At 43.7% G+C, this 15,176-nt stretch overlaps 1 protein-coding gene across 1 annotated transcript; it reads right to left on the bottom strand.

Moving 5' to 3' along the window:
- Window positions 1-344: 344 nt before the first annotated feature.
- LOC143793918 (macrophage migration inhibitory factor-like) lies at window positions 345-13,788 on the bottom strand. The gene is made up of 3 exons (XM_077280855.1): window positions 13,552-13,788; window positions 2,238-2,410; window positions 345-515 (listed from the first exon to the last, which is right to left on the bottom strand). Exons 1-3 carry the CDS (start codon window positions 13,657-13,659, stop codon window positions 437-439), a joined length of 360 nt encoding a protein of 119 aa, XP_077136970.1. The 5' UTR covers window positions 13,660-13,788; the 3' UTR covers window positions 345-436.
- Between the last annotated feature and the right edge of the window lie 1,388 nt (window positions 13,789-15,176).

The raw sequence follows: 15,176 nt of genomic DNA, 5'->3' as shown, positions 1-15,176 counted from the left end.
CGCACGCCGCACAGAGACATCCCGCACGCCGCACAGAGACACGCCGCACAGACACCCCGCACAGAGACCCGGCACACACGCAGAGAGCCCCACGGTCACGCACAGACACCGCCCGCACACGCGCACACGCAGTCTCCGCCCACACTTCATTTTACTGCATAATTTCACTATAGGAACTTCCGATTCCGATTTCCGATATCGCAAAAATATCGGAACTCGGTATCGGAATTCCGATACAGCGAATATCGGCCGATACCCGATATTTGCAGTATCGGAATGCTCAACACTACAAAGGACTGAAGTTTAAAAGCTGTAACTGGAATTTATACATAACAGAAATGAATGACTGCTGTTTTTTCCATTTATTTCATAGTACAATATATTCAGAGGAGGAAGTAAAATACATTGCAGATGCAAGTAGTATTATTTCAAGGTTTTAAAGAGCAACTCCAGCAAAAGTAGAACCGTTCCAACCAACATTGCCTGCATTTATGTCAATGAAAGTGATGTAAACCCTGAAAGAGACAATAGAAAAATATATATGAGCTATACATGTACAGGTGAAAATATTGCTAGAAAACAGGGTAAGGAAAAGCTAGCATAGCACTAAGGTCTTTAGACATATGGATCATTCGGACATGTGAAAATCAGTTGGGTCGGTAATGCTTTAGCATTGTGCTGGAGTGTCAGGGGCTTCAACAGGTTAGAATGCTAGTTTTGTTATTTTCAAGTATTACCTGCCCATGATCCATTTTTTTTTAACATACACCCCTTTACATGTAGTAGGTGGAGGCTATAATAAGATAACTACCATATCTCCAGTGAGACATGGCAGCTATCATTTCTATCTTGTTAACCACGGCTTACCATATGTGCAATTCCTGTGATTGTGCAGAATCAACAATGGCAATGAGACATTCTTATCACAATCACAAGAACTTAACTTTGTAACAGACCATTAATACAAGGATCCCTGTTTGATATAACTAAGCAAGGTTTTGAGTTTACAATCAGCATAGCCTATTCTGATTGAAATTTACGAAAAATAAAACCGATAGATATTTTGATCTCCTTCCAATATAATCCAATGAAGAGGTTCAAAGAGAAAATCCATTGTTAGAAGTAATTTATTTTGAATTTGACTTATATTGCACCATTAATTCCACAGCGCTTACTGACATTTATTGACACTGTGCCCATTGGTGCTCACTATCTAGATTCCCTTATCAGTATGGTTTTGGAGTGTGGGACATTGTCTTTGGTGGGATTTGAACCCAGGGCTGCAGTGCTAACCACTGAGCCATCGTGCTGCCCAGTAAATGGGATATAACAGAAATCTACCCATTATTGTCAGAGATAGGCAGTAGGAAACTAATTGTTTCATTTCAAAGATTGAAAAATGTGAAAGCCATGGGAATAATTCACATATACAAAACAAAAGTTGACATATGACCGGGACACATGGGCCAGATCTAACCCCAGGCGATATGTCATGTAGCAAAATGTTCAAGAGGGCACGATAAGACACAGTGGTCCCGATTCATCCAAACTTTCTTGGCAGAAAACTGGTGTAAAACACTTAGAAAGGTGGAAGTTGCGCAAACATTTTGAGACTTTTGGCATTTTCACGCCAGTTAAAGTGAGCTGAGCTGAGCTGGACAGGAGCCTGGGCAGGACAGGATGGGGCTACTCCTGCCCACCAAATTCAGGAAAGGTGCCAGTCTTAATGAATGTGCCCCACACTACTGCTGAGGAAAGAAGCTGAAATCATTTCACTATTGAAAGCTTTTGGTCATGTAGGTCTAAATTACTGTAATCAACAGTCTTTTTCTAAAAGTATAATTGTCGACCATAAGTATGTCTAGGTCTAATTTCATAATTTTGGAGGTTTAAAGACATTTTAACATACTATTGTCTTCTGTGTTTTATATGTAATTAAAGCTGGATAGTCTCTGCAACAGAAATGGACATTCTGCGGCTCGTATGCCAGCGCCTTGGGTGAATTTACACTGCGTCAATTAGAAGCACAGTGGGTATGGGATTTCTATAAATTTAATCCATGTGCTTGTATCATAGAATACAGTGGTTTGGACGCAGAGCAGGTGCGATGTGTCCACAACTCTGCTGATCGTGGGCACATACAGTAATAGCTGTAAAGCAAGTCCATTCCTATGTGATCCACCTCTTAGCCAATATCAATAAAAAAGACACATAATACATGCATGCTTTTGACTTGCCTTTCAGGAGGTATTTGCAGCTGTTTGTTAAGAAATTCGCACAGCACCTTGGAGTATTTTTCATTACGTATGCCACCAGTCTTCGCAATGCTTTGCAGACTGCACAGGCCACAGGGATCTTTAGTTCCACCAAAAGACATTTGTTGATCTGAGTGAATGATCACCGCAAAGAACTAGAAGACAGAAACAAAATAATGTGTTCGTGTAGCACCATGCCACGAAAGCTGGCCACACAACCCAGCGAAGAGCATTTCTACAACATGCTCATATGCAAATATTTTCATTTACGTTTCATTATTTTAATTTTTAAACAGTGATTTTTATTGAAAGTTTTAAGTACATTACAAATGTTGCCCAGTACAAAATGTGATTGTATAAGCAAGTATTGAGACAAAAAAACTCTAGTGGAAACACACACGGTATGGTGAGGTGGAGGGAAAGGGGGGTGGGGTAGGGGATTGAGTGGAGCCTGGGAAGGGGACCAAATGGTTCTTCTGGGAGGTATTATTTAATGAAGAGTCAGGGGTGGAAGAAGCTTTAAAACATAGTACTGTAGACGTGCGCACATTTTATCAAATCTATGAATTTTGGCCAGAGGCATATATGTGGGGGGAGGGGGGTTAGGTGGGGCATCTGGCCCGGTCACAGCCAGCAGGGGGGCACCGTCGAGCCACCTAATGCGTCGGTTCGAGGTGTCTCCTCTTATCTTGGAGGATTGGAAACTGGATAATACCGTCCACATTAAATAGATGATGAAATTGCAGCGCCCCCACTGCCGCAGGGCCGAGGGGTACCCGGTACCGGGCCTCTGAGTCTCTGCTCCGGGGTTGTCACGGTGGCTGGACCCGGTCCGTGACCCTGCTGAGGGGCGCCCAATAATAGGTGTGGGTGGTGGTAGTAGTGCGGTGCAGGAAATAACGAGGACACCAGGTTGCAGTCTCTTTACCTCTTTACTGAAGGCTTCAGGGTCCTCAATCCGGAATACGGTTAACCGGGCTGCGCAAGCCTGACCGGTCCGATGGCACCTCCAGAGTTCCCTTTGCAGGTGGAAATCTGTGCCTACCTTCTAGCGCTTGTGTGTTGTGGTTCTCCCCTGCTGTGCTTACGGGATAGTCCCCACAACTGTTGTGTCTGTTTCTCGTGTTCCCTCACAACTCGATTCTGATGTTCTTCCACGTCCCCCAGATCTTATGGTTAGGACGCACCCGTATGACGGGGAGGCTCTGAGCTCTTCCGGGACTCTAGCGTCGCCCCACTCCTGTTGTTACCCCCCTGTGTCTTCCTAGGTCAATTGGGTGAGACAGCCCGCCTATAACTGACTGTCCTGCCGTAGGTTTGAAGTTTGGCTTGGAGCTCTATACTTCCTCGGCGTTCCGGCCACCGGTTATGCGCCTCAATAGGATGTTGCCTCGTCTTACAGCACGACTCCTACTGGTATTCTCCTTGTTGCGTTGATCTCGTTTCTCACTCAGCACAATAAACCTCGCTTCTTGTCCTTTCTTGGGGTACCGCCGCTATATCGTGCAGGCGCGATCCCGTAACGTTCTCTCTGGTTGCTAGGCCTCTGTCAGGATCCCACCCCTGACAGGGACCCCTCCGAATCTTCCCCTACAACACCCTCTGCCACAAGGTGTTGCCTGGTTCCAACCCAGTCAGCTTTCTCTCCTAACTTCCTGTCTAACCCCCAGTTTTACCAGATTGTGAGGAGTGGCCTAATACATAGAACCCTTAGCTCCCCCTGGAGGCCAGACTGTGAAATGTATTGGTGTCTGTGATACCTGGTCAGATGAACTCCTTCAGTGCCATCAGACGTACCATAGCCCCCCTTAGCGGCGGAGCATCAGCACTGCAACGACCAGGAATCTGGGGCGCTGCAGAGTCTAGAGATACCGGCTGCGATCCATGAACAAAAGGATAGAAGGGACTCCGTACCCAGGGGAAAATTGAGAGTTAACCCACAAGGGGGAAACAAGGGCAGAGGAGTATTTTAAAGAATCACAGATTTTAAGCGAATGTGATATGATGGGAATAGTGATATGTTGTCATTGGTCAGGCAGTAGCCCTAATAGTGTATCGAGGGTCAGTGGATGGCATTCTGGAGCTTCCAGAGAAAAGCCAGAGAGGTGGTTCAGTGGAGGTATGGTATGTTGTTAGTTGGGCTAGCTGAGCTGCTTGGTAATATTTGACCAAATTGGAAACACCTATACCTCCTTTCAGACAATGGCGATATAGCTTGACTCGGTTAACTTGGGAGGAGACCACCCTTCCAGAGAAAAGTATTAATTAGGCATTGAGATATTTTAACCCCTTCACCCTCAGGCCAATTTCTGTTCTTTTTTTGTTCCCTTTCTTCCCAGAGCCACGACTTTTTTATTTTTATGTCAATATGGCCGTATGATAGTTTGTTTTTTGCAAGAAGAGTTAATAATAATATAATAATAATTTTATTTATATAGCGCCAACATATTCCGCAGCGCTTTACAAATTATAGAAGGGACTTGTACAGACAATAGACATTACAGCATAACAGAAATCACAGTTCAAAATAGATACCAGGAGGAATGAGGGCCCTGCTCGCAAGCTTACAAACTATGAGGAAAAGGGGAGACACGAGAGGTGGATAGTAACAATTGCTTTAGTTATTTGGACCAGTCATAGTGTAAGGCTCGGGTGTTCATGTAAAGCTGCATGAACCAGTTAACTGCCTAAGTATGTAACAGTACAGACACAGAGGGCTATTAACTGCATAAAGTATATGAGAACATGATACGAGGAACCTCATTATGGGTTGGTTTTTTTTTTATGATAGGCCATACAGGGATCGTTAGGTTAATGCGTTGAGGCGGTAGGCCAATCTGAACAAATTAGTTTTTAGGGCACGCTTAAAACTGTGGGGATTGGGGATTAATCGTATTAACCTAGGTAGTACATTCCAAAGAATCGGCGCAGCACGTGTAAAGTCTTGGAGACGGGAGTGGGAGGTTCTGATTATTGAGGATGCCAACCTGAGGTCATTAGCAGAGCGGAGGGCACGGGTAGGGTGGTAGACTGAGACCAGAGAGGAGATGTAGGGTGGTGCTGAGCCATGGAGTGCTTTCTGGATGAGGGTTGTAGTTTTGTACTGGATTCTGGAGTGGATGGGTAGCCAGTGTAATGACTGGCACAAGGTAGAGGCATCGGTGTAACGGTTGGTGAGGAATATGATCCTGGCTGCAGCATTCAGGACAGATTGGAGCGGGGAGAGTTTGGTAAGAGGGAGGCCGATTAGTAGAGAGTTACAATAGTCCAGACGGGAATGAATAAGTGAAACAGTAAGAGTTTTTGCAGAGTCGAAAGTAAGAAAAGGGCGAATTCTAGAAATGTTTTTGAGATGCAGATAAGAAGAGCGAGCCAGTGATCGGATGTGGGGGGTGAATGAAAGCTCGGAATCAAGGATGACCCCAAGGCAGCGGGCATGTTGCTTTGGAGTAATGGTGGAACCGCACACAGAGATGGCAATGTCAGGCAAAGGTAGGCTAGTAGAGGGAGAGAACACGAGGAGTTCAGTTTTTGACAGGTTCAGTTTCAGTTAGAGGGAGGACATGATGTTAGAGACAGCGGTAAGACAATCACTGGTGTTTTCTAAAAAGGTCGGCGTGATAACAGGAGAAGAGGTGTATAATTGTGTGTCGTCAGCATAGAGATGGTACTGGAAACCAAATCTACTGATTGTTTGCCCAATAGGGGCAGTATACAAAGAGAAGAGGAGGGGGCCTAGGACTGATCCTTGAGGAACCCCAACAGTAAGGGGAAGGTGAGAGGAGGAGGAACCAGCAAAACATACAGTGAAGGATCGTTCAGAGAGATAGGAGGAGAACCAGGAGAGAACGGTGTCCTTGAGGCCGATGGAGCGGAGCATATTGAGGAGGAGCTGATGATCCACAGTATCGAATGCTGCGGAGAGATCCAAGAGAATTAGCATGGAGTAGTGACCATTAGATTTAGCTGTTAGTAGGTCATTAGAGACTTTAGTGAGGGCAGTTTCAGTAGAGTGTAAAGAGCGGAAACCAGATTGAAGAGGGTCGAGAAGAGAGTTATCTGAGAGATAGCGGGTAAGACGGGAGTGGACCAGGCGTTCGAGGAGTTTAGAGATGAAGGGAAGATTAGAGACAGGTCTATAATTAGCGGCACAGTTTTGGTCGAGGGATGGTTTTTTAACTAATGGATGTATGATGGCATGCTTAAATGAGGAGGGAAAAATACCGGAAGTGAGAGAAAGGTTGAATATTTTTGTTAGGTGAGAGGTGACAGCCGGGGAAAGGGATTGGAAGAGATGTGACAGAATGGGGTCACTGGTGCAAGTGGTCGGGGGAGAAGATGCAAGGAGCCTGACTACTTCTTCTTCTGTAACTGGCTCAAAGTCAGAGAGTGAACTAGATGCAGTGGGGGAGAGAGGACAGTGCATGGTATGAAGAGATTGGGAGATGATTTCCTGTCGAATGTGGTCAATTTTTTCTTTGAAGTAATTGGCCAGATCGTCAGCGCGGAGATCCGTGGTTGGGGCCTGCTCTCTTGGGTTGAGTAGGGACTGGAAAGTGTCAAAGAGACGTTTAGGGTTATTTGACAGTGAGGTGATCAGGGTGTTGAAATAGGTTTGTTTGGAGAGGTGAAGGGCAGAGTTGTATGTTTTTAGCATGAACTTATAATGGATGAAATCTTCGGGTAGATTAGATTATCGCCACAGACGTTCGGCCAACCTGGAACACCGCTGCAGGAAACGAGTTTGCAGCGTGTGCCACGGTTGTCGCCATCTGTGCTGAGTTGTTCTATGTATAGGAGGTGCAGCTTCATCCAGGGCACTTTGCAGGGTTTCATTGTAATGCTTCAGAGCAGAATCAGGACATGAGATGGAGGAGATTGGGGCCAATGAGGACTGCAAGTTCTTCATAAGTTTCTGGGTGTTAATGACCTGTATGTTTCTATAAGTGTGGAAAGTGGGGGTGACCTGAGCGGGATGGCAGTTCTTGATAGAGAATGAAAGAAGGTTGTGGTCAGTTGTACCTTTGAACAACACCATTGATTTTGCCATATAATGTACTGGAAAACGGAAAACAATTCCAAGTGCGATGAATTTGCATTGCATAAAACGTGCATTTCCACAATTGTTTTTTTTTTCTTATCTTGTTCACTAAATGCTAAAATTGACCTGCCATTATGAGTCTCCAGGTCATTATGAGTTACCAAACCTGTCTAGGTTTTTTTTTTTATTTAAGTGGTGAAAAAAAAATCCAAAGTTTGTTAGATAAAAAAAAAATGGCATTTTCTGAGACTTGTAGCATCTCAATTTTTCAGGATCTGAGGCTGGGTGAGGGCTTATTTTTTCTGCGCCCAGCTGACGTTTTTATTGATACAATTTTGGGGTAGATACAAACTCTTAATCACATGCTATTGTAATGTTGTGGTGCCCAAAAAATGTAATTCTGGCGGTTTTGAATTTTTTGTCTCAATACGCCGTTTATCAATAAGATTAATTTACTTTATATTTTAATAGATCGGGCATTTCTGAACTCGCAATACCAAATATGTGTTTTTTTATTGTTTTATTTTGAACGGGGCAAATTGAGGTGATTTGTACTTTTTTTTAATTTTTAATTTTTTTTATTTTTTACACTTACTTCAATAGTCTCCTTAGGATATTTGAAACTGAAATCTTCTTCTGATCGCTTGTGCTACACATGAGGAAGGCATCGTTAATGCATGGGTTGTACGGGATGTGTTGTTATAAAGTAGTTTCAGGTGTTGCTGAAACCAAAAGGGAATCCGTTGCGGGTTAGACATTATACCAGTCTCGGTGTGAAGCCATACAAGGGGGCACAGTGTGGAGAGGCATTTTAGACGTTGAGCAAGACTGGAATTGCTTTTATTGTTAAGTGCATAGAAGTGTTGTTGGGACCAGCGTAAGGCACAATCATCGTTCTCAAAAAGGCAAAACTCTAATTCGGTGCGTGCATGTCTGAGGTCACGATATATCGCTGGGATGGGTTTGCTCTTCATCTGGAACTCTAAGGCTGACACCCTGATTTCAAGATCAGTAGTTCTAGCGAGTCTTTTTTTTCTTGTGTGCAGCTTCTTGAATGCAGAAGCTCCTGAGGACAGCTGTATGGGCTTCCCAAAGTGAAATTGGTGAAGCCGCTGACAGTTGATTCAAAGTGAAATAATCATCAAGGTGATTGCTTAGTCTTTGAGAAATTTCTGGGTAGGAAACCAGGGAGTCAGAGACCAGTTGAATAACCATAGGAGTGGACATAGGTAGCAACAGGTCAACTGAATTGGAGAGTGGTCAGTACAGGGAGTAATGATATGGATAGAAATATTTGTTATGTTGGGTATTAAGGCTGGATGGACTAATATGTGGTCTAATCTGGTGAAAACTGAATGCATGGAGAAAAATAGGCATAATCTTTGACTGTTGGGTGCACTTCCCTCCATTAGTCAAACCAGTAGTTGAGAGAAAGATGTTTACGGAAAGAGATCATGTCTAGTGAAAGCAGAGATGATGGGAAACTCGACAGTTGGGGGTCACTAGACTTCTCAAGCTTGGGATTCAGTATACAAATTGAGTCAGCGTGGTGCCTTGGGTATGTTCTATTACTAAGTAAAGTAGGTGGGAGAAAAAGGCAGATTGGTGGGTGTTTGGGGCATAGAAAAGACAAAAGTCACCAGTTTGTTTGAGATGGTGCTTGCTGTCATTAAAGGGAACCTATCACCCCGTTTTTTAAAGATTAGATAAAAATAGTGTGAAATAGGGGCAGAGCTGGGCTTTACATTAGTGCCTTTTTGGTGCCTTTACACCCCCGTTAGGCTGCCGAAATACCTTTGTGAAGTGGCCGTTTTGTCCTGTCACTCAAGTTGGTCAGGTCGGATGGGCGTGGTCACAGCGCTGTTTCTCCCCCAGATCAGGCTCATCATTACGTTGGTGGCGTAGTGGTGTGCGCATGTCCAAAGAGAACATCCACTGCCCAGGAGATTCAAAACAGCGCGGTCTACGCTATTCGCCGTTTACCGGTGGGCGCGGCCATCTTTCCTGGAAAGATGGCCGCGCGTGCGCAGATGGAGCGCTCTGCTGCCCGGGGCTTCAGGAAAATGGCCGCGGGATTCCGCGCGTGCGCAGATGGAGATCGCGGCGGCCATTTTCCTGAAGCCCCGGGCAGCAGAGCGCTCCATCTGCGCACGCGCGGCCACAGGAAAGATGGCCGCGCCCACCGGTAAACGGCGAATAGCGTAGACCGCGCTGTTTTGAATCTCCTGGGCAGTGGATCTTCTCTTTGGACATGCGCACACCACTACGCCACCAACGTAATGATGAGCCTGATCTGGGGGAGAAACAGCGCTGTGACCACGCCCATCCGACCTGACCAACTTGAGTGACAGGACAAAACGGCCACTTCACAAAGGTATTTCGGCAGCCTAACGGGGGTGTAAAGGCACCAAAAAGGCACTAATGTAAAGCCCAGCTCTGCCCCTATTTCACACTATTTTTATCTAATTTTTAAAAAACGGGGTGATAGGTTCCCTTTAAGTAGTGGTGTTCATTATCTGAAACTTGCGATTTGAAGAGAAAAGGGCAGATTTTATAAAGCAAGTGGCTAAACCTTTGGTTTTGCTTGAAGTGTTGGAAGTATAAAAAAGTGGGTAGGAGGGGGATAAGAATTTTGGTTATGATGTTTTAGAAAAATGTGTCTTTTGCAGGCAAATCACATCTGCCTGTAGGGATCTATAATAACAAAACGCTTTATTATGTTTGCGTGGGGAATTGAGGCTTCGAACATTGTGCGACACGATGGTTAACGCAAGGTAATGGAGGCAGTTGAGTCGTATAGTAAGGCCGGAGTCACACTAAACGTATGAAAAATCGGTCGGAGTCTTCCTGCCGAGAGTCACATGAGTGTTCTCCATATGGTAATCTGTGTGTAATGTGTTTTAAATGCGATGATACGATTTTCTCCCACCCATGTGTTCATATAGCATCCGTATGACATCTGTATGGCTTTACATTTCAAACTTTTTTTAAATAAAGATTGTAATAGAAAAATCTTACTAAAAGTTTTTCAACAATACATGTAACACAAAAAGACAAAAATAGGAGAAAAAGGAGCAAACTGATTACATCCGGTAAAAATAGTCATATAACTTTATTAATTCGTAGAAAAGATAAAATATCTCAACAGTACATAAAGAGCCATAAACAATGCAGATTGCTATATACCCCACCCCCCACCTATCACCACCTCACATTGCACATGAGTCCCTGAAAAAATAACATAAAGGTCCAAAGACCATAACCCTGAGGGAGCAGTGCATCCAAAAGTGAACACCTGGAGGTCAGCACTCAGCATGCATCAATAAAGTGACTAAGGATAAAGTAACACCTGTCTATCTTTCATATAAAGTGCGGAAGTAACTAGCAAACGGTGCAATGCTTACCGGCAGCAGATGAGTGGGAACAAGGGGGGTCGGATGGAGGGTATATGGGATTTCTGTTGCATATAACACAAAAAGCTGATTTAAGCAATAGGTAATTTTCTGCTAATAGTTTCCCTTTTATAGGGTTACTAGATGGTGGTCCGATTCTAACGCATTGGATATTCTAGAATGCACAGCCACGTAGTATATAACACAGCCCACGCAGTATATAACACAGCCCACGCAGTATATATCACACCCACGTAGTATATTGCACAGCCCACGTAGTATATAGCACAGCCCACGCAGTATAAAACACAGCCACGTAGTATATTACACAGCCCACGTAGTATATAACACAGCCCACGCAGTATATAACACAGCCCACGCTATATATAACACAGGCCACGTAGTATATAGCAATGTGGGCACCATATCCCTGTTAAAAAAAACTATTAAAATAAAAAAGTTATATACTCACCTTCTGTCGGCCCCCGGATCCAGCCGAGGCCTTTACCGATGGTCCTCGTGATGCTCCGTTCCCAGTAATGCCTAGCGGCAATAACCTGCGATCATGATCTCGGGGCATTGCCGCAATGCATTCTTGGGACCGGAGCGCGAGGAGCGGGAAAGGCTGTGGCGGACTTCGGAAGGTGAGAATATAATGTTTTTTGTTTTTTTTAATTATTTTTTGCATTCTATGTTTTTACTATTGATGCTGCATAGGCAGCGTGTTTAATCCCGCCCCAATATCGCTGATTGGTCGCGGCCTACTGGCCGCGACCAATCAGCGACCCAGGATTTCCGTTACAGACAGACGGAAGTTAGAAACAGACGGAAGTACCCCTTAGGCAATTATATATATAGATACTTATACCAGAGCATCATGCACACAGTCTGCTCGGCATCGCGCTCCGGCGTACTGATTTGCCCTGTTGACGGCAGAGCAAAGTTCTGCAGTGCGCAGGTGCTGGGCTTATCTGACCTTTCCTGGCGCCTGCGCACTGCAGTACTTTGCTCTGCCCTCAACAGGGCAGATCAGTACGCCTGCGCAAGAGTGCGATACGAAGCAAGCAGAAGGACAGCATCACATGAAGATGGGAGGCGCTGGACCAAGAAGAGCGACACCCCTCAAATCAGACTTCCCAGTTCTTCTAGGTTGGGTTGGGGGCAGATATACAGCATTATAGAATGCTGTATATCAGCAGTGAAAGGCGATGGCTGCATCTCATATCTCCCAAACCTCGTGACAGGTTCCCTTTAAGTTCTCACCCATAGATACCTAAAAAGGAAATGGCTAATCTTAAAATAGTTTTCTGGTACATCATAGGTTTGGGTATAATGAGGAAACGTAAGATGCCGTTCTCCTGTTTTTGATCCCTAGTTCTTCACATAGCTTGTGTCCAAGAGACTTACATTGTAGTTGATAACATTCAGAGGCTTTGAAAACAGGGAGTGCAGTGGGGTGGGCACACCACACATACCTTGTATTCCAAATGGGGGTCTATTTTGTTGCATACGGCTGTATTATGAGCGCCGTGTGATCCGGAAGGGTGTTATGTTTTCGTTGATTGCTTTATTGACTCAATACCATGTGTCATTCTTGGGGTGTATGTTCCTACTCCTGTCTCCATCAAGCGCCTATTTTATAGCTCAATATATAAATGCTGTATGATTCTACACCCTGTTTTAGATAGATTTTGAGCTCCCGGGCATATGATAGAAGAACGCCCTAGGATAATTACTCTTCAAATATTCTCCATAGAATTGGGCTGGATTGGTAAATGGCACCAGTAATATCCTAATGAAGAATGGTATCTAAACTTCTACAAATGATCTAGGAGCAGTTTGGTGATAAACAATGCTATTTTCAGCATGATGGAACACTATATCACAAAGTAGTTAGTGATAGCTAAGTGTCTAGGTGAACAAAAAAATTGAAATTTTGGGTCCATAGAAAAACCTATTGTCAATCCTCAAAAAGAAGGTGACAAAGCAAAAACACAAAATTGCAAGAAACTCCAAGCACTGATTAGGCAAGACTGGGTTGCCATGAGTCAGAATTTGACCCAGAAGCTGATATCCAGAATGCCCAGATGAATTGCAGAAGCTTTAAAAAATAAGGCAAAACATTGGAAATATTGAGTCTTTGCATAAATTTGATGTATTTACCAATTAAAGTGTAAAAACGTATGAAAACCTTATAAACGAACCATAGAGTCCATGCTAAAATGTGCGTCATGGAAGATTGCTTTAAACATTGATGGCCTATCCTTACAATATGTCATAAATATTTTATTGTTTTTTGGATTTCTGGGGACTTTGCCAATCAGCATGTGAAAGAGCCACATAATTGTTTACACAAGGATAGGCGTTCCTCTGTACGGTGCGCTGTCCCTAGAATCGTAGCTTGTCATATTCACTTCATTGTAATCTATTTTCAATGCCCTCCATTTTATTAGCCAATTAGGACACATTATAAATTACTTTTTTCATATCTCGCTTCATAGGAGGCACAAGATCTTGAAGTGCGCTTACTCCATCACTTTCTTTGTGCGTTCAGCATCATTCACTTGTAATTGAGCTGCAGTTGGCACAACTTTGTAAACCGTGAAGGAGCTTATTTATTATGCCATCCAATATTACTATGCCCTCCTATAGGCTAATACGTTGCATATTTGCAGCAGATTTTGTTGGGAAAAATTTGCAACTGTCCCATTCATCTGAAACAACCCTAGCCATCTAGTCGAACCAGTTCAATACATTGCTGATTTTCAAAGACCATGTAAAGTAAACCATTAAATATGTATCTACATTTTTTTTGGTACAGTCTTTGCACTCATTGTGATCGTCTTCTAATCCCACATCTTACCTTAGCTGGTACATCCATTGCTTGTTCAAGTAGCTGGCTCAGGTCGGACATCAGGGTCTGCGGTATTGCGCTGTGGCAAATATTAGTGTGCAGGGTAACTATAGGCATGATGATATGAGGATAATAAAATCTCCGGGATGAAGAAGACCAGCCAACTAGTGTGACTCCTCTCCGTCTTGGAGGCAACTTGTCACTAAAGGAATCCTTAAAGTTCAGCTTTTATGTACATCCTGGTCACCGCACCCAACTGTTACTTATTCACTCACATGATTTCACTCAAATCTGTTCTCACAGTATCAATTTGAAGCGGCAAGCTGGCAGCAACTTAAAAAATATACTTGTGAAGAGTAATATTCCAGATATGAAATATGACAGTATTTGTACATTCATATAGCGCTATATTGTATCAGAAAAATGTGAACCTGTCCAGAAAATTTGCACCAGGAATCTGAGACTGATTATTCCGCCTCTCTTGCAGATTTGTAGTTTGATATACCACAGATCCGCTGTCAGATTAATCTCATTCAATTGGGCCAAGCTCAGTGTGACAAGTCAACATGATTTTCAGCTGAAATTTTGCATGTTGAAAACAATTGGGGATGTTTGAGGATAGTTTTCATCTGGATCTCAAAATTGAATACTTGCTAAAATCCACATTAAATTATGAGGGAGTAGCAGTGCTTATTATCTCAGTATCTATTATCACTGCACTATGGCATCATTGTGTCTGTAATCCTTATACTTCAACTTGATAAACTTATAATGCCTGTATTGTGACATCACTAGATTTATTATCACTATAGTGTAACATCATTTCGTCTACCTACCTTGCACTGTATGTTCACAAAACATATGTTACTGTATTGTGACATCACTGGAGCCAGGGGCATACATAGAAATTTTGGAACCCTATAGCAAAAATCCTACTTGCCTCTCCCCCCACAAAAAAAAAGAATCAGGTGGGTCACAGAAAGCATAGTCCACAACTTTACAGCTCCTACAAAGTAATTATGTCCCTATTGGTGCCAACACTAAGATACCCCTTTCATGGCCTCCATAAAACATGATGCCAATAAAATTGGCCTCAAACACAGTAAGATACTCCCACAGTGAATTCGTCCACGCGAACAGAATGATGACCCTACACTACCCCCACAAAGTATGACACCCCTACAGTGACTCAAACACAGTTTGATGGTCCACATAGTCCCACACAAACAGTATGATGACCCAACACACCCCTCTACACAATATGGTGGCCGACACACAGCAATCTATACAGTATATTGTCCCTCTATTCGGTGCAGTGGCCCCCACACAATCCTTCACACTGTATAATGATCTACACACAGTAAAATGGCCCCCACTAGCCATCCAAACAATATAATGGCTCTCCACATAGCCCTCCAAGCATTGTAATGGTCCCTATACAAACCGCCACACAGTATAATGCCCCCCCGCACAGCCTTCCACACAGTATAATGGACCCCACACAGCCCTGCACACAGTATAGTGGACCCCACATAACCCTGAACATAGTATATTTGGCCCCCATATAACCCTCCAAACACTATAATTGGCCTCCACACAGCTCTCCAACAGTGTAATGTTCATCACACAGCCCT

This window comes from Ranitomeya variabilis, chromosome 1, assembly GCF_051348905.1.
Source record: "Ranitomeya variabilis isolate aRanVar5 chromosome 1, aRanVar5.hap1, whole genome shotgun sequence".
In the NCBI taxonomy this organism is placed as follows: domain Eukaryota; kingdom Metazoa; phylum Chordata; class Amphibia; order Anura; family Dendrobatidae; genus Ranitomeya; species Ranitomeya variabilis.
Note: the sequence above shows the minus strand (reverse complement) of the source record. Positions and strands in the feature narration are given on the sequence as shown.